This window comes from Lampetra fluviatilis, chromosome 5, assembly GCF_964198595.1.
Source record: "Lampetra fluviatilis chromosome 5, kcLamFluv1.1, whole genome shotgun sequence".
NCBI classification, from domain to species: Eukaryota; Metazoa; Chordata; class Hyperoartia; order Petromyzontiformes; family Petromyzontidae; genus Lampetra; species Lampetra fluviatilis.
Genome location: NC_136279.1, coordinates 744,950 through 770,659, shown reverse-complemented (window position 1 = coordinate 770,659; position 25,710 = coordinate 744,950). Strand labels below are relative to the sequence as shown.

Here is a 25,710-nt window from a genome sequence, read left to right as displayed (position 1 = left end):
CCACCTACCCCCTCTTGTGTGCCGTGCCGGCCTTCATAGGTGCTGACGGCACTTGCCCCAATTGTTTGTTCAGGCTATACGGGGGATATTTATCTGTGCCATTGTGAGTGCGCGCCGGGTATGAGAGAGCGCGAGAGAGAGAGAGAGACCCATGGAGCAGGGAACACGGTGGTTAGTCTATTACTTGACAATCTCCAGTGAAATGGGTTTGATTGCAAGCCCCGCGAGTCAATGGGGATCGGTGCCCGTGCTGAGTGAGGGCCGCTCACGAGGTGACTGAGCCCCCGGATGAGTTCGCGGAACGGGCCGTCCGCGCTGCGCAGGGAAGACAAAGACTGCCGCGCGTGCCACTCGGGACCCTGTTCTTAACCTCGTCACGCGGAGCCTTCGATAATTTAATTACTGCCCGGAACTTTGCATGCAGCTAGAGACCACGGGGAGAGCGCGCGTGAGATTTGACCGCAAATCAAAAGATTTGACCTCTGCCAAATACAGGTCACAGCTACCTTGGTTAAACGCTGTGCAATCACGTACCTGGCTGTACATAGAACTGGAATAAGATGTGTTTTCATAAAGTATACTATTTTCTGAGTTTCTGAATGTAGATTATGCAATATTTTGTACATCACAATTGAAGCCAAATGTAACATGTGTGAGCAAACGTTCGGAATATTTCCGTAGTGCGTGTGTCTTTGTGTGTGTACGATTCTTTCTATTTGGGGAGCGGTAGTGTAGCGGTTAGCGCTACGAACCCGGCGGCCTTAGTTCCACTCCTGCTCACGGCCAACGCCAGTGACAATTATCTGAGTGATCCTGGGCCTCCCCTCAGTCGACTCAGCCTCAAATGAGTACCTGGTGCGGTGTGTAAAAACATCGCCTCTGGGTAGACGAAGGCGGCTGGGCGTGGTGCTGGCCACCCACCCCCTCGTGTGCCGTGCCGGCCTTCATAGGTGCTCGCTAACAGCACTTGCCCCAACAGTCGATTAAGGCTATACGGAAGATCTTTGTCTTCTTGTATTTATGTGTGTGTCTTTGTATGTGTGCATGTGTATTTGCGTGTAGTTGTGTGTGTATTTGAATGTGTGTTAATTTATCTTTGTGTTTGTATTCGTGTGTGTATGTGTATGGATTTGCCTGTGACACGATCACTCTCAATGTGTCTGCTTGAGCCCGGATGGTGTTTCTTTGACTGCGAGGTGGCCAGAGACGGAATATTGAATCTGTCTGTGCGGAGCTGTGAGTGTCTCCCCCTCGTAAGTGCATCGGGTGTTCTCCCACCTCTTTCCACACGAAGCCAGACTCCCATCGTTGACGGGATGGGCCAAGCAACCCAATGGTTCAAGGCTGGTGTCATCAGTATGTGTCTGCCTAAAGCACGATGTTTAAAATCACCACGTTCCACACGTGCGACGGGAGCGAGCGCGCCCTTGCAAGTTGTGAAGCGATGCAGCACGGACCCCTGGCGATGTCGAGCACGAGACGTGTTTGCTTGTTTCGTCGACAAGGAAGAGAATTAAACACGGGGAGACATTCGCGACATCTCTGCTCGACGCCCGGTCCACGGAGGCACCTTCGAGGGTGCGAGATGTAAAATGTTTCAAACTGTGACCTTGAATTCATCATTGTCAGGGTGCAGATTCAAATGCATTCACTGCTATATAGGTTATGTATACGGTGTTTAAATAACCATGATGCTGCTGGTGATAGCGAGCCATCATCGCCAGAGTTTGAGTTGTGGCCAGAGCCCGTAGCTGCGGAGGCACAGCACGTGGGCTGCTCACAGCTGCTGTGAAGCTCTCGGCATCATTATTATTATTTAAACCGAGGTGGAAAATGTAACTTAAACAATTGTCCGCGCAGGCTCAGACTGTTGATTGATGGCTGGCAAGGTGCTGAGAATGAATGTAACCTCCTCTTATTGCCTCCAAGCTTCAAGCGGATTTGTAGAACCGGGTGAGAACTCCAGAGACCAGGATGAGTCTCATTTGCAAGAGCGACTTGGGCGGTCACCGAAATGGCAGAAGCCAAACAAATACAATAACGTTCAGAAAAGAAGCAGAGAGGACTCGTGGCTGAGTTTCTCCTTCATTCAACTTTCAAATGGAAGCATATTTGTCAGCGTGTGTCAATGTGTGAGTCTGTGTGTGTGTGGACCATCTTATCTGACAGGCACTATTTTAATTTACTTCACCGAGTGTTAACATCCCCAGTTATTTTTAACAGTACTCTCTTCATTTTTCAGCCTGCATTGGTATAAACATGGGCATTTTCGTTCCTTTGTTCTATCATGTGTATCAGACCTCCCCTCCCCCCTTTCTGCCCATTGTGTTGGCGTGCGCAGCAGCCGCGTCCAAGCCGTCGCCAAATGTTTTGTTGGCTCCCTCCCCCTCCCACCCCCCTCCCTCCCGATACGTTCCATTCATTGGCTACCACATTCTGATGAACTCCCCCCCCCTCTCCTCCCCCCCTTCAACTTGCTTATAAGGGATTATATTTTGAATCATTGCTTCACTTGATGCAGCTAATCTGGCTGTGACGGTCCCACCTGATGACGGAGACTTGTGTTGCCTCCGAAACGTCGTGAATTTTATTTTTATTTTTGTTTTGTTTTATTTTACTTTCATTACTTTTAATGTTTTACCTACGTGACTTTACCGAAAAAACCTGAGAATATGAATCATTGCAGTCACGAAAGCTTCAAATCTAGAACTGTGTGTGTGTGTCTGGATGTGGCAGTGTGTGAGTCTGTGTGTGTGTGTCTGGATGTGTCAGTGTGTGAAACTGTGTGTGTATGTGTCTGTATGTGTCAGTGTGTGAGTCTGTGTGTGTATCTGGATGTGTCAGTGTGTGAGTCTGTGTGTGTGTCTGGATGTGTCAGTGTGTGAGTCTGTGTGTGTGTCTGGATGTGTCAGTGTGTGAGTCTGTGTGTGTGTGTGCATCTTAATATAGTGTAGCGGTTAGCGTGCTGCGCTACGAACCAGGAAACCCGAGTTCGATTCCTGCTCAGGTCCAACACCAGTGACGATTATCTGAACCGATCATGGGCCTTGGGCCTCCCCTAGGTCGAGTCAGCCTCAAATGAGTACCTGGTGTGGTGTGTAAACAAGGCGGCCGGGCGTGGTGTTGGCCACCCACTCCCTCGTGTGCCGTGCCAGCCTTCATAGGTGCTTGCTAACAGCACTTGCCCCAACAGTCTGTTCAGGCTACACGGGGGATCTTTGTCTGTGTGTGTGTCAAAGTGCACCTGGACTGGCACAGGCGTCGTGCTGACGTCACCGTCATGTAGCGGCCAATGGGGCGTATTGGTATTGGTGTCTGTCATTGATGTGTGTCTGTGTCTGTCACATTTGGTAGATTATTTTACTTCCCAATGCGGGGATAAGTGATTGCACCTGTGGTGGCCGGTGTGGGTGCAATGTAAGGCAGCGGCAGCAGCCTCCACCGGTGGAGGAAACTCATCTGAAATTCATGTGAGAATCTTGTGAGCCTCATGTGAGATTCATGTGAGACTCATGTGAGCCTCATGTGAGCTTCATGTGAGACTCATGTGAGACTCATGCGAGCCTCATGTGAGACTCATGTGAGCCTCATGTGAGCCTCATGTGAGCCTCATGTGAGCTTCATGTGAGACTTATGTGAGAATCTTGTGAGCCTCATGTGAGACTCATGTGAGCCTCATGTGAGACTCATGTGAGCCTCATGTGAGCTTCATGTGAGACTCATGTGAGACTCATGCGAGCCTCATGTGAGACTCATGTGAGCCTCATGTGAGACTCATGTGAGCCTCATGTGAGCTTCATGTGAGACTCATGTGAGCCTCATGTGAGCCTCATGTGAGCCTCATGTGAGCTTCATGTGAGCCTCATGTGAGACTCATCTGAGCTTCATGTGAGACGCATGTGAGACTCATGTGAGCCTCATGTGAGCTTCATGTGAGCCTCATGTGAGACTCATGTGAGATTCATGTGAGCCTCATGTGAGACTCATCTGAGCCTCATGTGAGCCTCATGTGAGCCTCATGTGAGCCTCATGTGAGACTCATGTGAGCCTCATGTGAGCCTCATGTGAGACTCATGTGAGCTTCATGTGAGCCTCATGTGAGACTCATGTGAGTTTCATGTGAGCCTCATGTGAGCCTCATGTGAGACTCATGTGAGCCTCATGTGAGACTCGTGTGAGCCTCATGTGAGACTCGTGTGAGCCTCATGTGAGCCTCATCTGAGTCTCATGTGAGACTCGTGTGAGCCTCATGTGAGACTCGTGTGAGCCTCATGTGAGCCTCATCTGAGTCTCATGTGAGCCTCATGTGAGACTCATGTGAGACTCATGTGAGCTTCATGTGAGCCTCATGTGAGTTTCATGTGAGACTCATCTGAGTCTCATCTGAGCCTCATGTGAGCCTCATGTGAGCCTCATGTGAGACTCATCTGAGTCTCATGTGAGCCTCATGTGAGCCTCATGTGAGCCTCATGTGAGACTCGTGTGAGCCTCATGTGAGACTCGTGTGAGCCTCATGTGAGCCTCATCTGAGTCTCATGTGAGACTCGTGTGAGCCTCATGTGAGACTCGTGTGAGCCTCATGTGAGACTCGTGTGAGCCTCATGTGAGCCTCATCTGAGTCTCATGTGAGACTCGTGTGAGCCTCATGTGAGACTCGTGTGAGCCTCATGTGAGCCTCATCTGAGTCTCATGTGAGCCTCATGTGAGACTCATGTGAGACTCATGTGAGCTTCATGTGAGCCTCATGTGAGTTTCATGTGAGACTCATCTGAGTCTCATCTGAGCCTCATGTGAGCCTCATGTGAGCCTCATGTGAGACTCATCTGAGTCTCATGTGAGCCTCATGTGAGCCTCATCTGAGCCTCATGTGAGCCTCATGTGAGACTCATGTGAGCCTCATGTGAGCCTCATGTGAGCCTCATGTGAGTTTCATGTGAGACTCATCTGAGTCTCATCTGAGCCTCATGTGAGCCTCATGTGAGACTCATGTGAGACTCATGTGAGCCTCATGTGAGACTCATGTGAGCCTCATGTTAGACTCATGTGAGCCTCATGTGAGCCTCATGTGAGCCTCATGTGAGCTTCATGTGAGCCTAATGTGAGACTCATGTGAGACTCATGTGAGCCTCATGTGAGACTCATGTGAGACTCATCTGAGCCTCATGTGAGCCTCATGTGAGACTCATGTGAGACTCATGTGAGACTCATGTGAGCTTCATGTGAGACTCATGTGAGCCTCATGTGAGCCTCATCTGAGCCTCATGTGAGACTCATGTGAGTCTCATCTGAGCCTCATGTGAGCCTCATGTGAGACTCATGTGAGACTCATGTGAGACTCATGTGAGCCTCATGTGAGACTCATCTGAGTCTTATGTGAGCCTCATCTGAGCCTCATGTGAGCCTCATCTGAGCCTCATCTGTGACTCATTTGCCCCTTGTACGTGAGGTTTGGTGGATCACGTCCGGATCACCGTCAACTGAAACGTCCGACCTGCAGAGCTTCGAGGTGACCAGCAGGTGGCAGTACAGCCAGTGGGTCCGTGACTCCTCCACGTGGACTAATGAGCACTCTCTCGATCTCTCTCGATCTCTCGCATGTCCGAGCGTTCTCTGGGCACATATTTCCTCGCAAATAATAAACACTCATTTAGGAATTGGCCCGACATTGCAATGCTGCAGTCTTCTGAAACGAAGTCACAAGGTGAATTGAGGCTTTCATTGTGAACACCAGTAATGAGCCTGCGCGCTAATAAGCAATTGCTGCAGTTTTCGTGAACCGTGGTTGTATTTATGGACTAACTCGCCCCCAAGCAAAGTAATGTGGAATTTACACCCGTGAACACCACCCACATTTGGTTGAGCAAGTGTGGGTGGTTCGCTGCGGGCGAGAAAGACGCCGCCCCAACACGACATACACACCTCGAACACTCCAGTGGTGCTGCATTCAAATGTCTCGGAGCGATGTCACACTGGTATCAGAGTCAAGTCGCTAGAGAGATATAATGGAATGGTGTGATCTCCAGTTTAAGGATAGGTTTTTATTACGAACAAAACTTCAAGCTCTAATCAGACAGCCCAGGATGCACCGTGTTGTTTATTTTATTTTAAGGACATGCTTGGAGGTTAGGTTGGTTTTCTAAGTGGGAAACGTACGGTCGCAAATGACAGCTCAAGTGGAGCTGTTCGTACAGCAAGTCACCTGCGTGGGTAGCCCGGCGGGTCAGGGGTCACAGCATTGAGCTAGCACCACTAAGACCCGAGAGCTGAATCAGGGTTAAACGGAGTTGTCAAATGCATTTGATGGTCACCAATGACTGGCCACCAAAACCATCATATTCAATGTGTTCCTTTCCGTTTGATTTGGCTGAACTATAGCTCTGGGAATTAAAAATATTATTTTTGACTGCTATGCGACAATTAGCTCACAGTAAGGAATGTGATTAATTACAGCGTCTGTGTGCGGAGGGGAAAAAATGCCCCTTCAAAAGACTCTGGAAAAGTTCTGTGAGATTTGCTTCCGCGGGCCTTTGTCTAATATAGGGCGACACGCTGCCCCGTGAGAGTTCTGAATTGATTTTTTTCCGTCTCGTGACATGACGTCAATAGCACAAATGGGATCATATCTAAAAAGAAGAAAGTCGGCTCCTGTGCTTGTCAACAGACCCGGACCATCTCAGCGGAAACGCAGCTGCGCAGTAGCAAACGATGGCATTCAACGCCGTCCATATCGGCCGTTCCCCCGTGGAAACACAGCTTTCTGATCACTTTGATGCCGACGGAGAAGCGAATGTTCAAACTCGGGACTGTCGTTTGAAGGCTGTCGGCTGCTGAGCTCTTTAAGGCGGAATTCGTCTCGCCCATTCACGCCGTCGGCCACGGAGCGTGCGATAACAGCCCCGTTTGCTTCCGATCATTGGCCGTGGGCTGTGGATTTTAAATTTTTTTCTTCAAAATGTTCTGTTGCGGGGGAAGTAGCGAGCGCTAAAAATAGCGATGCCAGACCTTATCAGAGATTCACTCCACGCCTGCGTTCTCGCACTGGCACAGAGCATTCGCAGCGTAAACTTGCCTGGGAGGAATTACTTACTGCAATGATGAATTCGATTTTGTAATTTACATTTGTAAAAGAGACAGTAATTTATTGCCAAGAAGAACATGTTTCAAATGCCTAATGTCTGCTGCTCGCCAGTGAATTTCATAATTGTGGCTTCTAAATCAGCATCCTTATAAAAACAATTTGATCAATTATACATGAGTCAAAATGGGTCACTGAAAAGACTCTTAAACTCATCTGTCTGCCTGCATAGACAGCACGTGACATGCATGGGCACACTGACCAATATGAGCACCGTCCACAAACCGAGGGCCCAATGAGGCAACAGGACCTGCGCCCCGCGATGAAATCACGACGTATACACAGGTAAGCCTCTTCGGCCATAGCTATGATATCAATAGATGCAACATCAGCTCGTTTCCCGGGGCCCAAAAGGATCTCAGCCCTCCCCTGGTATATGATTTTTTCAATCACATTCTCACATACATTTCATATTCATTTGATATTCAAATATACAATGATTAACACAGTGCTGAGTTGTTAATGAATTAGACTCCTACAATGTGCACGGGTGTACTAAATGAGTGAATGGGCTGAACGTGTTTTGAATTTGGCTGGTTCAGTGCGAATTTGTAAACGAGCGCTAGTCCGCACGCGTGTATTTGTGCTTCATACGAATGGAGTTGTATCCATGGAGCACGCTGATTTGTGAGCTCATCCTCGCTCAGGTTACCAATTACTCTGAGCGACCAGGACACATCCTTCTCAGCAGAGGCACTTTACAGTTCAATTAGAACAATGCCGTACGTGTATAAGCCGGCTCGCTGCAGTGTGATAGTGTAGAGTGCGTATGCTCTGTTCGAGTCTTCTCACCGTCCTGTTAAGTCAAAGCGTCCACTTGCTTGCATTGTACTCCTCGAGGCATTGTACTCAAGTCCGTGGTGCAAATTCCCCTTTGCTCTGGCGGAATTATACATTGTAAGAATCCATTCGGAACTCTCGCAGGGAGAATAAATATCCCATGAGAGAAAGACTCACAGAAATGAGGTTCAGATGATTTCATCTCATGCCACTGCAAGTGACATGTTACCCACTTTCCCACATACCCGACTAGACAGATATTTGCTGCATGAAAAACAAAACGTTTTTTATTGTCATTATTATTCTAAGAGCTGGAATTAAGGCAGGAAAAGACACGTTTAATGGGACTCGGTTTTTTGTGCAGTCATCGTTTATCCGGCTGACACCGAGAGCCCAATTTGACATCTCGACCAATTAGCCGAGACGCCACGGCAAAGTGACCGATCGTTAGCGACAGAAACGCGTCACAAATTCACTGCGAATCAGGCCCCAATGTACGTGCGCGTTCATCAGTGCACGTACGAGTCCATGTGCACGTATATGTCGTGCCGGCAACATCCCACTCTTGGAGCCTCTGCCACGGCGAGCAATTGGCTTTGTCTGGGCGCGTTTCGCCCGAGCCACTTTAATGGGATTGGACGGGCGGTGGCTCGTGGCTCTGGCGGGCACGAGGAGTGGAGGGGGGGGTGAGAAGCGGAGAGAAGCGGAGTGAAGCGGAGGGGACCGGGGAGGAGGCTCCATTCTGAAGGAGGGGGGTAGGGAGGGGCGCACGGGCCGCGAGCTGTCGCCATGGCATTAGAGATGCACGAGCACGTGCCGCGTGCCGGGGCGCGCGCGCGCGCACGCACGACCCCGTCGGCCAATCGGCGCGCGTCGCCGTGGCAACAGAGAGTGAGGATGCGGCGCGGAGCCGGTCCACGCCGAGGATGATGCGCAGAGGAGCCGAGCGAGCGAGGAGAGTCCGGAGGAGACGCCACAGCGCGACCGTGGCCCAGGCGGAGGACTCGCGGGGAGAGACGACGCGCGACTCCCGACAGTGACAGCAGCGGCGGTCACCGATGTGTTTGTCGCGACAAGCGCCTTCCTTGCTTGAATGCGAAGCCGCTCGTCCTGCTGTCAATAATTCTGGCAGAGATTGTTCCAGTCATTATCTCTCTCTGAGCTCGGAGAATGTCCGTGTTTGTTTCTATGATGCGGTGGATGGGCTCTTGAATTCCCGTACTTCGCATCAATATCTTTTTAGGTTTTATTTGTTTTTTACCCACGGCAGTGAAAGCCTCTAAAGTTTTTTCTTCCGATTCTACCGCTAGAACATTTGTGATCCTCTTGAGAGGGTAGCCCTGAGATAGTTTGAAGCAAGTTCATCGCAAGAAGAGGTTAAGAAACAATATCCCAAGAGGGCAAAAACAATGCTTGGACTTTCGAGGTCCCGCTAACACATCGCGAGTCAATCTCCGCCGTGACACCTCTCTACCCAGCTGGCTCCAAGCGTCCGAGCCCATCGCTCACCCCCGCCCACTACTCCAGATCGATCACGGCCACTGCCGAACTCCGTTGTTCTCCGGGCACCGCGACGCCCAGGGAGAGTTGCGATGGGGAAGCCAGAGGCGGGCGGCGGGCCCGGCCTGGGGTTCCGCGTGCCTCGCTCCCAGAGCAAGAGCAGCCTCTCCGCCTCTCTGGAGGCCCTCGCCAGCTACCTGCCCTGCATGGGAGCCGCCGAGAGCGGCGAGGGAGGTACGTCTGGACCATCGCACGCTTGCAGCCGCTGCAGCTGAGAGCGGCCGGCGACTCGCACTCACCGCACCAACATCGACGTCTCTACACACGCGCACACGTGCATATACGCAGGGATATTCGCACAGAGTCTCAGACTATACCTGCTCATACGCGAACACATGTCCATGTAGACAAATCTTATAGCCTTCACCGACTTTTGGGGCAAGTTTTGTTCGCGAGTAGCACCGATGAAGGCCACTACGGTACACGTGGGGGTGGGTGGCCAGAACCACGCCCCACCGCCTTTGTCTCCCCAGTAGCAGTGTTTACACACCGCACTAGGTACTCATTTGAGGCTGAGTCGACCTATGGTATGACCAGAACTGGTTTAATTAATCGTCACTAGTGTTGACCGTGAGCAGGAATCGAACTCGGGTCGTCGAGTTCGAAGCGCACATGCACAGATACACACACACACACATATCCAAACATGCCCCTACGCGCTCATACGTGCACACATGCTTGAACATGCATTCACACTCGCACACACACACAACACTCCCGTGTGTATGCATGCACGCACGCTCACGTGCACGTTAAACGCGCGCACACACGCACACGCATGCACACGCACACGCGCAGGCATGAAAACATCTATGGAGCCACTTTCTAGCGGCTTGCGGTGAGAGCGAGGCTGAGGTCAGTGGCCAGCAGAGGTGTGGACTCGAGTCATGTGACTTGGACTCGAGTCAGACTCGAGTCATGAATTTGATGACTTGCGACTCGACTTGGACTTGCATAACAATGACTTTGTCCCACCTCTGAGATGTGGACTCGAGTCATGTGACTTGGACTCGAGTCAGACTCGAGTCATGAATTTGATGACTTGCGACTCGACTTGGACTTGCATAACAATGACTTTGTCCCACCTCTGGTGGCCAGGAGGATCTTTGAGACCCCATTGGGACGATGACTCCTGGGAATGAATGAGAGCCACCTCAAGGCAATGTTGACATACTCATGTTCTGGTATTGCTACCATAATATTCAGTAACCGCACTTGATTTCTAACGTTTTTGTTCAGTATGTGATTTACCTAATGAGATGTATCGCTTTAAGTTATGTTTGACATATGATTAAGCACATATTATGTGCATGGCCCGTTCGCACAAAGACTTTCTGGCATAAAGATGTCCCGTGTAGCCTGCATAGACTGGTGGGGCAAGGGCCGTGAGTGAGGATCTTTGAGACGAAGGCGGCACACGAGGAGATGGGGACCCAGACGCCATGCCGGCCGCCCTTCATTCCCCCCGTGATGTTATTCGCACATCCTCAGCTGCTCTTTAGCGGCTGAGTTGACCTAGGGGAGGTCCACGACCGGATTCAGCTGTGTGCCCTTGGTGTTGGCTGTGGTCCAAACTCAGGACCACGGGGTTGTAGGACAACACGCCAACCGCGACGGTGCCGCGATATACGAACACGCACACACACACAGACGCGCACGTGCACCTCGTGAATCTCCGATGGCGGTGACGTAGTTAATTGGGTTTAATTCACTGATCACCGGGTACATTTGTTTTCATTATGCTGCTTTCAATGTAGTATTTGAACCCCGTTTCTAGGAATTGCAGTCTCGTGCTACAGGGGATGTTGAGTGTTCACGCACAGTGGATGTGTGTTTAATTTTGAGATGGTCTAGAGTTCGAGGACGTCAATAGCATTTGGCAGGATTGTGTTGCAAGATATTGACTCTGAAGTTAATATGACAATTGCATCTCCAAGTAATGATCACAACATTTCACCGTGCTCTTCATTAACACTGCCTTATCCATGTTCTTGTTATAAGGCAGTGTTAATGAAGCAAATTTTGATCATTATGATTTCTGTTTATGGACCACTGCCAATGCAGTGCCTTTATTTTTCATCCAATTAATTTGTGTTTACAGGTAGAATCAGCCTTAGCTAAGATGTATAATAAAAGCAAGTTCAATAAGATAAAAAAAACTTTCATATTCGCACAAATATTGTAATGTTGTGTTCGACATCCGTTTAGTTGTGCCATCTGCTGGAGACCAAATACGCGGCTCCGCAAGACTCGGGAAATCTCTCTCGGAGCAGCTCCTCCGAGCTCGTTAACCTCTAATGGAACCCTCCGGCGCTGCAACAATGATTGTTTTTTGTTCCAGATAAAAACCGCTGAGCCCAAGCACAGCGCACTGTGCCCATGGCCACTGACACGCGGGCGCACGGCGTCCGATCTGTTGCCAGCGACTCGTGCTGGGATTTATTTCGCTTCTGATCACCGCGAATGCATGGCAATTCGCCTCAATGTTGCAGCTGAAATTCTGCGGGTTTCAACGAAACATTCCCCACACCTCTTGGCGATGTGATCCAAACACCAAAGGAGATTGAGTGTTTGGATTTCTCAGTTTTGTGTATATCTCAATAAACGCTTGGTAATTGATTTCATAACACCACACAGCCTTTGAATGGTGTTTACGTTTTACGATTGCAATAGCTATGACCTTAATTAAATGTGGTGGCGCTGCATAATGCTTACTGATTCAAAATTTCGCATTGAATCTGGGCACGCTGGAAGTACATTACAATGATTGGTACAATGGGGGCATTTAAATTCCAGTGGCATTCGTCGTCCGCAGCAATGTACACCAAACATTGCCTCTTGCCAACAGCTCGTTTGCAGCTTTAATTCATGTCGACCAACATTATTTAAATATTTCCAAAGTTGTATTTTATTTAATACACAGATACTCAACGAAACGAGTGAGAGACGTTTTGGGCACATTCTTACCGAAAGGTGGAGGATCATTCTGAAATAAAAGGCAGATTGTCACTGTGTGAAACATGGAACGCTGAGCTATTTCATTATTTCAGTGTCTGTGTCACAGACCCCGTTAGTGGCGGTTGTGCAATGAACTGACCCAGATATGAGACCGAGCCGGGCACGCCGCGCGTGACGACGGCACTGCCTCTGTCGGCAGCTCGCGCTCAATCCCCGCCGCCAACGCGGGGTCCACTCGGTCAAGAGGTGCACAGATTGTTAAGCACGTGACGATGCATCAATTCACTAATTAAAATATATATTCTTACACTCACAATTCAAGCAGTTAATCTCACGTTGCAGAACATCGATTATTTACAATTTATGTGAATTGTACGCTAATGTTGCTATTAGGCTAATGGAGCAGACAAGACCGCCTCAATGAGATGAGATAGCAAAGTCGACAAAACATTGATTCTTGACTTGAATTGTAACCCTGGATTGCGACAATTCATGGAAGCCATTAAATGTCTCCAAATGTAGATGTTGGACTAAGGACAAGCTGCCATTAGGGGGTCCCCTGGCCAAAAAAACTCTGAATTCTGATACGTTTTCGTACGTTAAATAATTGCCAAGTACGATTGCATTCTATAAACAAACTGTTTACAACGGGCCGAGGCTCGATACGATGACCTAGTAGGGGCTTCATTACAATGAAGGGACGATCAGTAATGATATCTCTTGTATAGCCCAGCAACATCTGCCATCATAATTCGCGTGCAGGCTGCTCGGGGCGCGTGAATCCCGCGGGTGCACACAACGAGTGGCAGGTGGCGTCAACCTCACTGCCTCCCGTCACCCCCCACGTGAACCCCCCACGTGAACCCCCCACGTGAACCCCCCACGTGAACCCCCCACGTGAACCCCCCACGTGAACCCCCCACGTGAACCCCCCACGTGAACCCCCCACGTGAACCCCCCACGTGAACCCCCCACGTGAACCCCCCACGTGAACCCCCCACGTGAACCCCCCACGTGAACCCCCCACGTGAACCCCCCACGTGAACCCCCCACGTGAACCCCCCACGTGAACCCCCCACGTGAACCCCCCACGTGAACCCCCCACGTGAACCCCCCACGTGAACCCCCCACGTGAACCCCCCACGTGAACCTCACTGCCTGCAGTGAGGCTGACGTCATGAGAAGTGTATTTTGCGCGGCGCAGTGTTTGTACATCACGTGCCGAGAGGATCACGATGATGTTGTTGTTGTAGCTATCAATGGAGATGAACCAAGACACAGATACACGCTTTTTGTTTATATGGCGAGGGCCTCTGCTGAGTTAAACTGGCAGGTTTTGAGAAACACGTTATTGTAATAATCACTAGTGAATTTATTAGGATAAAACAGCGCACCGGATGCAATAACAGATGCCTAATTAATTTATATTAAATATTCATTTGCCCTTTTGAATTGTGTCCACTCCAGTAACAAAGCAGCTTAACTCGTCTGCGACCAAAATATAATTCCTCATAATTCCAACTCTGTTTTTATTCCAGAGCTGTGCTTTAACAAAGCCACTTGAACGTAAGCTTCGGGCCTTTGAGCACGGGCAGGCTCCGAGGGATTTCAATGCAAGGATAGGGTAAGCAACTCAGGCGAGTGGCAGTAAAGCTTTGTAGAGAGAAATCAGTGACCAGGGGGAAGACTTAAAGCCAGACGTCGGTGGTGATGCTGTGACTGCAAGAGTGGCCCTTGACAGTCGAGTCCGCATTTCAATACATTATTAGTCGTCTGATGATTTGAGAAATTTATGTTTTTCAGCTGTCCCATGAGCATGCACAGTCACTCGCTCCGATTGATGCGGTTCTCACGCTGCGCGTTAGGACATTCGTCTGGACTAAAACTCACATTTGTGAAAGGGGATTTTTTTTGACAGATTTATTTTATATATCACTCATTCTTGTACACCTGTTGGTCCTTGAGTTGTAAGTGGAAAGACAAACGTCTATTGGTAAATCCCAAGTGATAAGAAGCCGTTAGCGCAAGTATGTATGTATGTTGAACTTCTTTCGCACCGTACGTAGCCTGGTCGAGGTAGAGACGAGGCCCTGCAATGTCCTGCTCGTACCACGGCCGGCGGAAGGGCGCTCTAGAGAGCCCCTGTAGAGACGGTGTCCCACGCTGGGCAGACATCTTGAGCGAGGTGCGAGTATCCACACTTTACCCCACCGCACACGGTCTGCAGATCGACTAACAGCGGTGCACCCAATTGTACTTGTGAGCGGACATGGGTGGTGGTGGTGGTGGATTTAAGGAATTTGCTCCGTTGCTTTAGCTGCCCGGCCAGGAGACCAAAGTGGCGACCTCCGTGTGTTGCAGCGTCCGCTGTGCAAACCATTCCACAGGCGGCGACGCCAATGATTTGTCGACAAATGGGGAAGCGATAGCTTCGTAATGAATGATGAATATCGATCGACATCCAGGCGGAGCAGGCTGCGCGCTGCGGTGGCTCCACGGCGCGCGCCGCGTGGACTCCGGGCGCGTGACGCGGCGGTGTCGCGTCACACGGAGCGCCCATCCGAGCCCTTGCCAGCGTCTGCCGCCGATGAGATGCGATGCGATGTTGGGATGATGAGTATTTGTCTCTGGAGCACCTCGCCAAGCGATCCTGTTGACCTGATTGGATCGGGAATCCAATTTATAAAGGAGTCCTCTTGGGATCTTTGGGTTACGACTGTTAACAGAATATTCGCAAAATAAAAAAAACACAATTGTTCAGCGTTTGATTGTAATTAACATACGACGAGAGATGAGTCTCAATTGGTTATGCTGCCATTTATCGCTGTAAAATTGTCATTGACCCTTTAGTTGGGAATTGTTCACCTCGTGACAACGGCTTTGTCCCAAGTGATATCTCTCATCTAACGGCATCAACACAGAACTGTGCATTGTGCACAGAGGATAATATGGCAGTGATCACCATCATCATCATGAGCCATGGTCAATCCCCTGCTTGATGAAGGGCTCCCCCTGCCATCGCCATTTCTCACGACGGTGCGATGTTAATGATCCACCGTGCACACGAGCAGATTTCATTGCTCCATATCCTCGGCATACAATGGGGCCGGACATGTGCCTGGCCACAACACCCTCGTGTGTGCTGCCTTGGCTACATAGGTGCTCACTACGGCACTTGCCCCAACAGCCAGTATGGCGCTACGGGGGATCTCTGTCTTTGTGTGGGACTGTGTGCATGTGTTGGTGCAGTGGTTAATGCACTGCACGGTGACCTTCGTGACCCCAGTGTTATTCACGGCCATGGATAACATCAGTGGCAAGGGTTATCACAATATATTATAGGCCTCGCCTAGGTTAACTTGGCCTTAAATTAGTAAATTAGTAGCTGGTGTGGCAGTGTAATGGTTATAACACGAGTTCGACCTTACAGCATGACCGTTGAAACAATGGGATCCTGCTGCCTCCGTCTACGCGGACATGTGGTCAGTGCGAAAAGGCAGGAAACAAACACCGAGAGTAGCTCTCTCCAGCAGCCCCTAGGGGGGGGGGGGGCCTTCTGCCATCAGTGACGTGAGCCCAGCACTTGCAGGACTGCGCCTTGACCTCCACCACCTTCACTAACGGCATCGTACCACTCTGGACTAACCGAGAGACGTTTGCCATTCCGCTTACAACTCAAGAATCGATGGTTGTACAATAATGAGCCAAGGTAACATTCGTGAGTGCACCTTCACCATTACTTTGACCTATTTATTGGGCTGTCGGGTGTGGCGGCCAAGGAGGAGCAGGATCCCGCTCGTGATGTGGGATCTCTATGGGGCTGGTTGCACGCGTGGCAGTGACCGGCCTGGTGTGGTCACCCAGTGGCCTCTGATGGCCTTGCCGGACTCGGAAGGATTTGTTTCGTGGAATAAGAATCACGCGCATGGAGTTATCTCGGCGTTCATGGGCAGCGTTCATGGGCAGCGTTCATGGGCAGCGTTCACGGGCATCGGCGGAGCTTCCAATATCAGCTGAAGCCCGTTCGCGCCCTCTGCTTTCGTACAGGCGCCAGGCAGGGACTGCTGGTCTCTGATTGTGACTGTGGGTCTCTGTGATAACTGCGGGTCTCTGATTGCGATGACCGTGGGTTTGCGAGCTTTTGTGTCTAGCTTCTGTCCCATCGTTCTCATCAGCTGTGTGTACGTTAATAACAAAGGATGTGCTGAAACAACTAACGTCAGTGCTTTTATTATTCCAAAACACCAGGGGGATATTTTGATGGAAGGTGCGTGTGGAATTGTGGCGAGCAAGTTGATCAATGTCTGCAACCTCCCCCAGCTAAATTCTCTACAGCGGTCAAAGATTAAAGCATCAATCAATCAAAACGTTATTTATACATTCCCTTTAATATGGCAGATCACAGGGCACGAATTTAACGTCGCGTATGTCTCTGTGTGTGTGCGATTTATAAATGTGTCTGTTTGCTCCACAATACAACTCGGATTTATGTAACATCCGAATGTAACCTTATCTCAAAACGCTGTACAAAACAGTGGGAAGTGTGCGTCACGGGGAAACACGGAGAGCCATCATTTCTGCTGATGTAAAATGTTTTGTGCATGAGATAGGCATCGTCAGGGGCGAGCAGGAAGGTCTATAGCCTGGACTAGAAGGGGGGCAGCTATTCCAGAGCATTGGGCAGCTGGGGAATGGAGTTTCAAACCCACGGTGGCAGCAGAGGAGACGGAGCGACACCGCACGGAACATATGCTCAGGGAAGTTGAGTTCTTATCTTTTAGGACAGTGCCCGTATGCATCGTCAGCTGCAGAGCTGCCAGGGGAGTAACGTAGACAACGGAGATGGATCGATGAGATCAGCGGAGGTGCAGGAGAGATTGAGACATTGCACGACCAAGAGGGATGGTGACAGCGTGGGGAGACATTTATCCAGCAGTAGATACACTGGATGATGATGATGATTATTTAAAGCATCAGGAGGCTGTTAGTTCAAATCCAGGTCAGGGGCCGTCTAAGCCCATCATCCGTCAGGGATCAATAACATAGCCACCACTCTGTTGGAAGCTGCCAGTGGTCATCCTTCAATAACGAGCAGTACATCAATGCTCATTTGAGCATGGAGACACTTTGATATTTCATTAATGAGTGATAGTGGCAATTGGAGCAATCGGCTTCTCATCTGTGAGCAAAATGGCTCGGTGGCATCTCTGCATGAGGTACCCTGCCCACCCCACGCGTTCTCTCGCCCCCCTCCCGTGCCACCACCACCTCGAGTGCCACCATCTCGGCACCGCGCGGCCAGGCACGGGAGGGCCGCAGCTCGTCGATTATTAGGAGGGACGTGGTCCACATTTTTTGAACGATCTGAAGAAGAAAAAAATACCCCAAAATTGGGACTAGATATTAAATTTCGGTTGCTCCCAAAACATTTTTGGTTTCGGATAGAAGTCAATCCAATAAAATTGTATCTATCAAAAACCCAACCCTATTTTGGGTGCAATGTCCATGCTCCCATGCACTGGTTAATGCGATTTAAAACAGCGGCTCTCTTGACATCATTGTCCCTAGCAACCCTATGTATGCTCTATGACTTCGACGTACAATACAACGCCCTCCTGCGTGGCGACCTCCATCCGCGTGCGGTGTTCGTTCATCTCCAACGAGGCCGCCGCAGCAGCGGCCTCCTCCATCCGCGCCGCGTGTCCCCTCCGGGGTTCATCGCCCCTAACGGCATCCGCAAATCTCTCCCGTCTCCCCGCTCTCCCCGTCTCCCCGCTCTCCCGTCTCCCCGCTGTTCCCGCTGTCCCCGCTCTCCCGTCTCCCCGCTCTCCCCGTCTCCCCGCTCTCCCGTCTCCCCGCTCTCCCCGCTGTCCCCGCTCTCCCGTCTCCCCGCTCTCCCGTCTCCCCGCTCTCCCCGCTGTCCCCGCTCTCCCGTCTCCCCGCTCTCCCCGCTGTCCCCGCTCTCCCGTCTCCCCGCTCTCCCCGCTGTCCCCGCTGTCCCCGCTACGCCAGGCGGGAAGAAGCTGCGGAGCACCGTGCAGAGGAGCACGGAGACCGGCATGGCGGCCGAGATGCGCAACCTGCAGATGGGGCGCCAGGCGTCGCGCGAGTCCACGGACGACAGCATGAAGAGCTACATGTCGGAGGGGAAGTGAGTCGGGGAGAGCGTGGGGGAGACGTGCGTGTGTGGGGGAGAGCGTGGGGGGGGCGTGGGTGTGTGGGGGAGAGTGTGGGGGGGGACGTGGGTGTGTGAGGGAGAGCGTGGGGAGGTGTGTGGGGGAGAGTGTGGGGGAGAGCGTGGGGGGGGGGTGTGTGAGGGAGAGCGTGGGGGGGGGGACGTGGGTGTGTGGGGGAGAGCGTGGGGAGGTGTGTGGGGAGAGCGCGGGGCGCGCAGTGGCAGGGCGAGGAGACTCAAGTTGACGTCTTCGGGGTTCGAGTTTGAGTTCGGGTTCGGATTTGGGCGAGTGGCCCAATTGGGTTTGAGTTAGGGTAGGGGTTTGGGTTAGGGTAAGGGTTTGGGTTTGAGTTAGGGTAAGGGGTTGGGTTAGGGGTAAGAGTTTGCACTGTGAGTGGTGTGATGGGTTTTACAACTTTGTTTAGCGATTTGATTTGGAAATGTGTTATTTATTTGGCCATTGCAGGCAAGTCGATTCTCCCGTGGCTGCATTGTTTATGTGAACCACTCACACTGCAAAGAAAACACGTTTGTCAAAACACGGCCCTGACAGGAACGAAACATTGATAGGCGAACTTCGCTCTGCAACGAAGGAACATCGGTACCGCTGCCAACGCCGTGTCACAATTTTATTTGTTCAGTTAAAATATGGACACATTTCGTGAATTTGATTCTCAAATGCAGAGCTTTATTTGATGAGTCAGTGCATCGTGCCTCCTGGAAGGGCGGCTATTTTATTAGTGGCACGCAGAGTCCCACGGCGAATAAAGTGAGGCGTAGAGGGAGGGGGTGATGATGGTGGTGATGAGGAGGAGAAGGTGTAGAGCCGAGTGTGACACAGGCGGATAGGTCCCCAAAGCAGAACTGTGCAGGAGGGGAGTTGGGAGGCTGGGAATTAAATGTCGCGAGGGCGACAGCGCTGCGGGTGAGAGAGAATGCGAGCGTGCCGTCTACAGCCCGCTGCTGCCTGCCGGCTTCCCCACGCCGTGTCAGTTATTTGACCATACTTCACCACACCGGTCATTCGTTCATTGCTATTTCAAACCAAACATGAGTACAGTTTTTCGTTGAACGCTCACTGCCTACAGCATATACACCGCACCTCGTGGGCGCTGTCCGCAGTGGCCACGGCGCGTGACCTCTCGCTGTGGCGCCCTCTTGCAGCCTCGTGTTCCCGGGCCTGCGGTTCGGGCCCGACAGCCAGTTCAGCGACTTCCTGGATGGGCTGGGCCCTGCTCAGATGGTCGGGCGGCAGACCCTGGCGACGCCATCTGTTGGTGAGGAACTTGTTTGGGTGATACCGGCCGGGTCCCCTGGTGCAGTGTACTTCATTCCAAGGCCCTCGTGCCACTGGCGGCCCCAGGTGGCCTTCAGTGTGGCCCCCCTCAACACACAAATGCGAGAACACCACCCCATCATCGTGCTGCTGTCAAACCCAATGGTTTTAAATGTATGGCGGCCATCACACTGATGATGTCTTATCGGCGAAAGTGGCCTCCCTCTTAGAGTCAGTGAAGAACTCTGCCCGAGTGGGTCAGCATCATGGCCTGCGTCACGGGCCCCCCTGTGTGGGGCTGCACACGGTGAAGAGTGCACCAGTAAATGAGACGGTTCCATGCACACAGGAGCACGCCTCCACCTGCCCTGGAGAGTGGAAATCAAGTGCCACGTTAAGAGATCTAAACGTTGGCCTATCTCCTGGATAGACTGGCCCCCCCACCCCACCCCACCATGGGAATGTGGAATTTACACCACTGGCTCAGGGCCGCTGGTGATGAATGACCTCTGGCCGCAATGTGTGTTTCAGCATGAACACATTTTTGATTTGAAAATGGCTGGATTTATGAAAAGTTACATTTGTATTGTTATCTCGCAAGACCATGAGAGAGACGGTGACGGCTTGAGGAGTCCTTCATCCAGCGGTGGATTGATCATGGCTGATGATGATGACGTGTGTTCACGTGGCAATATAAAATTGCGGAGAGCTACAGGGAACTCCGAACATGCATTTACCTGTAGGAAGCTCAGTGCTGATGCATGGCCGAAGGCAAATCACGTGGCACCAGGAGTCACCGTATTGATTGCTCCGGGCCTAACTATGTCATAAAGCAGAGCAATTTTGCCGGGTGACTCAAACACAAAGCAGCGAGCCAGCAGAGCCGTTGCGTCAAAAGCCATTTCATTACCTTGAGAGCGTTAACGAACAATTCCCTTTGAGACCGCAGGTGGATTGACACGAAACACTCCTCGATAAACAACGCACGCGGCTCTCATTTATTGAGTTTTTACATCCAACTTAAATTGCTGAATTGGGGGGAACGCAAAGACATTTGTCATCCACTGTGAGCAGTTAGACTGGGAACAAGTCGGCCACCACCGCCGGTAATTTATGCGGTCTCTGCGGGGTGTCTCATCTCCGCGTGTCGAACCCTGTGGGAGCCTGCCTCGTACACGCGTCGAATGTTCAAGCTGTCCTTGCCTGACTCTTTCCCTCACAGGGTGAACAGCAGCACCCTTGCCGGCAGATTAGGGTAAACACACTCACACAGGGGGAAGGGGCACAACAACAAAGACAAAGATCCCCCGTATAGCATCAACGGACTTTTGGGGCAAGTGCTGTTAGCGAGTAGCGCATATGAAGGCCGGCACGGCACACGAGGGGGTGGGTGGCCAGCACCACGCCCGACCGCCTTTGTCTCCCGAGTGGCGATGTTTACACACCGCACCAGTAGCTGCTCACTTGAGGCTGAGTGCTTCCTACAACAGCCCTCACTCAGAGCCACTCCTCCCGGCTCCGCACGTTGCATTAACACTTTTAACCTCCATTGTACACACAACACGCATCCCAAAGAGACGACTAAGGGATGACCACTTTATCTGTTGTTGTTGTGAATGTGCTTTCATTATCCGCGGCGTAGGGTGATTTGCATTTACAATGTACACGGTCGTGTAGTCGCGTGCCAGGTGTGTTTACCAGTGAGGCAGCCTGTACAGCATCAGTTCGTTCGTTTCCCACGGCCTGACAGTCACCACAGTGCACGCCTTGGTTCCTCATGGACATTACATTTGTCCAACTAGATTCGAAGCTTTCGTGACTGCAGGAATTGCTCTTTGGTTCTTTCCGTAAAGTCGCGTAGAAAATAAAATCAAAGAATAATAGAATACGACGTTTCGGTTGCAACACAAGCAGCCATCATCAGGTAAGAATGAATGATGAAACACAGACACGGAAACAACAACACAGGCAGACACACATGCAGAGACACGCCGTGCGTGTGTCACTGCATGTGTGTGTGTCTCGCTCGGTGTGTCTCTGCATGTGTGTCTGTCTATGTTGTTTCCGTGTCTGTGTTTTATTATTCATTCTTACCTGATGATGGCAGCTTGTAGTATTTGATTTTTTTACGTGACTTTACCTAAAGAACCAAAGATTAATGAGATTTGTCGTTGCATAACGGTGCCCTTCACATTCTTAGTTCACTTTCATCTGTGTCGGGCAGGTGGAGGAGGTGTGAGTCGGGGAGGGTAGGGGAGGTACAGAGCGCTGTCAGACCACGCTCTTGATGGCAGCCTCAATAACCCGTGGCGCTGAACCTTCTAGAGAGCTGCTCAGCTCAGTCAGCACCATTTGTTCGTGTAGGCCACGTGAGTAACACTTTTGTTATGGCTCGCAACAACTGCAGCAGAGATGAGCCTCCCTCACCGCGAGTGTGAGTATGAGACACTCGACTGCTTTCTGTAGATCGCTGCAGTTTGTGGTACTCACTGCAGCGCTTTGCTTTAAAGTCCTGCGTGTTCAATCCACGTATTGCCACATTCACGCTATTGGCAAACGGCTGCCAATTGAGACGCACCCCGCACGATTGGCGAGATTGCTGGCTCTGGCGGAGTGGTGGGGGGGGGGCGCTTTGCCCTCTCGGGTCGATGGCCTCAATTTGATTCCTAACCCCGATCTCGCCCGAGTCGCGAGTGAGATCGAAACCAGCCCCGACCCCCACTGACCATCCCGGTGAAGTATGGTCAACCGACCGGAAGGGGGAGGCCTTCACCCAGCAGTGATTTGACAAGGGCCAGTAGCGTTTTTTTTTATTATCATTACCTGCTGTGCCAAACGTATATAATAGACGTGCTGACCTTTTGGCAACTCTTCTGCACACGATGTACATTCTTTAGCGTGTAATAAACAACTGTGAGAGACAGCGGAGGATTAGGAAATGAACTCCAGTGGTAGCCACGCCACTGCCGGGTGGCGACGTTTAAAATATTATGTCTTGTATTTCACACTGAATCGCACCACACTGAGGATCATTTTTGTTTAAAGTGAGATTTAGGTTAGCAGTAGTTGCCAGGGAAAGATGTAATAAAGGAATTACTCTTTATAGGTAATCAATATAAAGGTGCAGCCCTGAAATTGATTGGTCATTCCACTGCTGACAGAAGGGTCTCCACTAGAGAGAATTATGGAGGGTATTTGGTCTACTCTTCCACGCTGACCAGACAGGCTGTAAGAGGTGGTTGTACCAACACGTTACTCCGCCACAGCTATTTATGAATCCCTAAGTTGAAAGTGAGAATCTATTTGATATAATTTAGTTTTCACTGCAGTCCAGTCTTGCGAGGTTGAAACGTGCTAAGTGGAAATGCCAGCCATGGTTTGGGGTTTTTTGTTGATTTTGTGCTATTATCAAACATCGTCGTTAATTGCTGAATTATCTCTCTGCCGAACGACTCTGCTCGCCTGCAAGAGCTGGGATTTCATCAAAGGCACCGCTTTAATTAATTAAGCGAACCTCCATACAATTTGTTCTCAAGGTGACACAAACGTGTGACCGCTTGCATAAGCTTAGGTGGAAACTTTCTCTCAGCCGTCAGCCCGTATCGGTGTGAACTGAGGGGAATTTTTTACTTGAGGTGTTTTCGTTAACTCGTTGATGGTGGTCATAAGCACGACAAATTACTGGAGAACAATCCTTGACGGCACAACCAATAACAATGCTCACGAAGTGTTTGCCTTCCACAGCTCATGTCAAGCATCGGTTGTTTAACGGGGATAGAATTCGGTGTGAATTGGAGACTTTAAGACCACGGCTGAAATTTGAATGAGAGGCTGGAGCTGAGCGTCAAGAGGAAGGATGACAATGTGATCTGTTGTGCTGCCCCTTGTCGTCACGGTGACTTGACACGCACTGGGGTCACGATGCACTGCACCCACAATGCCTCTTGGCATGAGCTGTGGTACGGGTTAGTTTACCACACGCTCGAGCGTTGTGTCTCACGTGTAAGAGACACAGACGCAATATAAAGGAAAAAGTGGTTATGATAGAGACCCATATATTCCCATAGAGATCCATAGACTCACACAGGGACGTATAGACTCACACGTAGACATATAGACCCGCAGAGGGACAGACTCGCACAAATATGGATGGACTCACTCGCACGTAAACATACGAGAATGTATGTGGCATGCAATCGCAAGTGATCTCAACAAATCGACAGCTTGGCATAAAATTAAGACGGAAGAGTAACCAAAAAAGTAAGAGCGATACGTTTGTTTGGTCATGACTTACTATAAGGCCTCGTACAGGCCTTCATTGCATTCGAGGCAGAGAGCGAAATAGCGCAAAGTGTCGTGGGGCACGCAAGCCGGGCCTGGGCAGCAGGGATTGGGCCACTCTGGACCTGAGGGAAATACAATAGCGTTATTACGTCCACCACAGGTAATGGCCGCATTGATTGGGCCTTCGATATTACTGTGCCAGGGAAATAATAAAACAAATGAATACTAGTAAAAATAAAATATTTATTTGTATTGCCTTAGGATTTCTTATTTGACTATTGAGAAAAGAGAAAATGTGATATTGGACATTTATGAACAAGTCAAAGAGTGTAAATGGTACAGCGAGCATGGCGTTGTGCTCATCTCCATTCGTGGCCATGAGCCGGTGGTGGAAATTCCACATTCCTATGGCAGTCAATTCCTCTATAAGACAACCAAAGTGTGACTCAGTTTACCAAACCTATAAGAAGGATCGGCTCAGTTGACTACCAACTAACATTACAATTTTTGACCTTCTGATTGTGAACCTGGCAAGTTGTGTTGTACGGGCATGCGTTGGCGTTGTGAATTATTCACTGAGAATGTTCCGCTGTGTTCAGGTGACATCCAGGTTGGGATGGTGGACAGGACAGGTCACCTGGAGGTGGAGATCGTCCGAGCGCGAGGACTCAGCGCCAAACGTGGATCCAAATCTCCGCCAGGTGAGAATCAAGCCTGCAGGTGGCTGGGTGACTCGGGGGAGGGGCGGTCAATATCGTGATATATCCTGCTTACAGCCTTGAGCCAGTTGATAAAATTACACATTCTTACCGCTGTTTACTTCCCCACAAGGTGGTACTCATTTAATCAACCCCAGAATGTTGATCGGCAATCGTAAACTCCAATTTGAATTCACAACGTCCCGATTGCAAGATTGTGAGATGCTCGGCTGTACCTGCATGGTGGCGAGATGTTAACTACCTCGCCAGGTATACATGAGGTCGTGGGCTCCATCCCAACCCTGATACCTGCTGTATATTTTGAGTTTGCATGTTCTGCCTGTGGTCGCGTTGAGTTTTGTCTGGGTCCTCCTGTTGTTCCCTCCACATTTAAAATAGATTTGAAATTCAGTATATTTGGCTGCTATAAATTTCCACGCGATAAGCCACTTCGTTGAGCTATAATTTGTAGCCGGCTCGTTTCTGAAAATAGCTAGACAGCACACTGGACTTTACCTGATCAAATAAAAAATAGTTTTTAGACTTGGTTGGCGTACAAACTACTGACGCCTCGATGAGGTGTATCTGCGAGTGGTGGTCGTCTCACGCTCATCGTGGCTTCCCCTTGGTGTGTGCCCAGCGCCGTACGTGAAGCTCTACCTGCTGGAGAGCGGCACCTGCTTGGCCAAGAAAAAAACGAAGGTGGCTCGACGCAGCCTGGACCCCGTTTACCAACAGCACTTCATCTTCGAGGAGAATCCCCATGGCAAAGTCTTACAGGTGAGCTCAAAGAGAGACGAAAGTTCATAAAGTCAACAACAACAACAATAATAACTTAACACAT

At 50.5% G+C, this 25,710-nt stretch overlaps 1 protein-coding gene across 3 annotated transcripts in view; it reads left to right on the top strand.

Moving 5' to 3' along the window:
• The window catches only part of LOC144932362 (regulating synaptic membrane exocytosis protein 3-like), an 82,546-nt gene that overhangs the window by 49,445 nt on the left and 7,391 nt on the right, over positions 1 to 25,710 (top strand). For 2 of the 3 annotated variants that reach the window (XM_078856326.1, XM_078856328.1), the window contains 4 exons: positions 18,446 to 18,584; positions 19,773 to 19,885; positions 24,768 to 24,869; positions 25,507 to 25,646. In XM_078856326.1, the coding sequence (XP_078712452.1) occupies positions 18,446 to 18,584; positions 19,773 to 19,885; positions 24,768 to 24,869; positions 25,507 to 25,646 (494 nt within the window). Of the gene's footprint in view, positions 1 to 7,261; positions 7,421 to 8,803; positions 9,650 to 18,445; positions 18,585 to 19,772; positions 19,886 to 24,767; positions 24,870 to 25,506; positions 25,647 to 25,710 lie in introns of those variants that run through there. The other variant, XM_078856327.1, reaches the window with a different exon arrangement.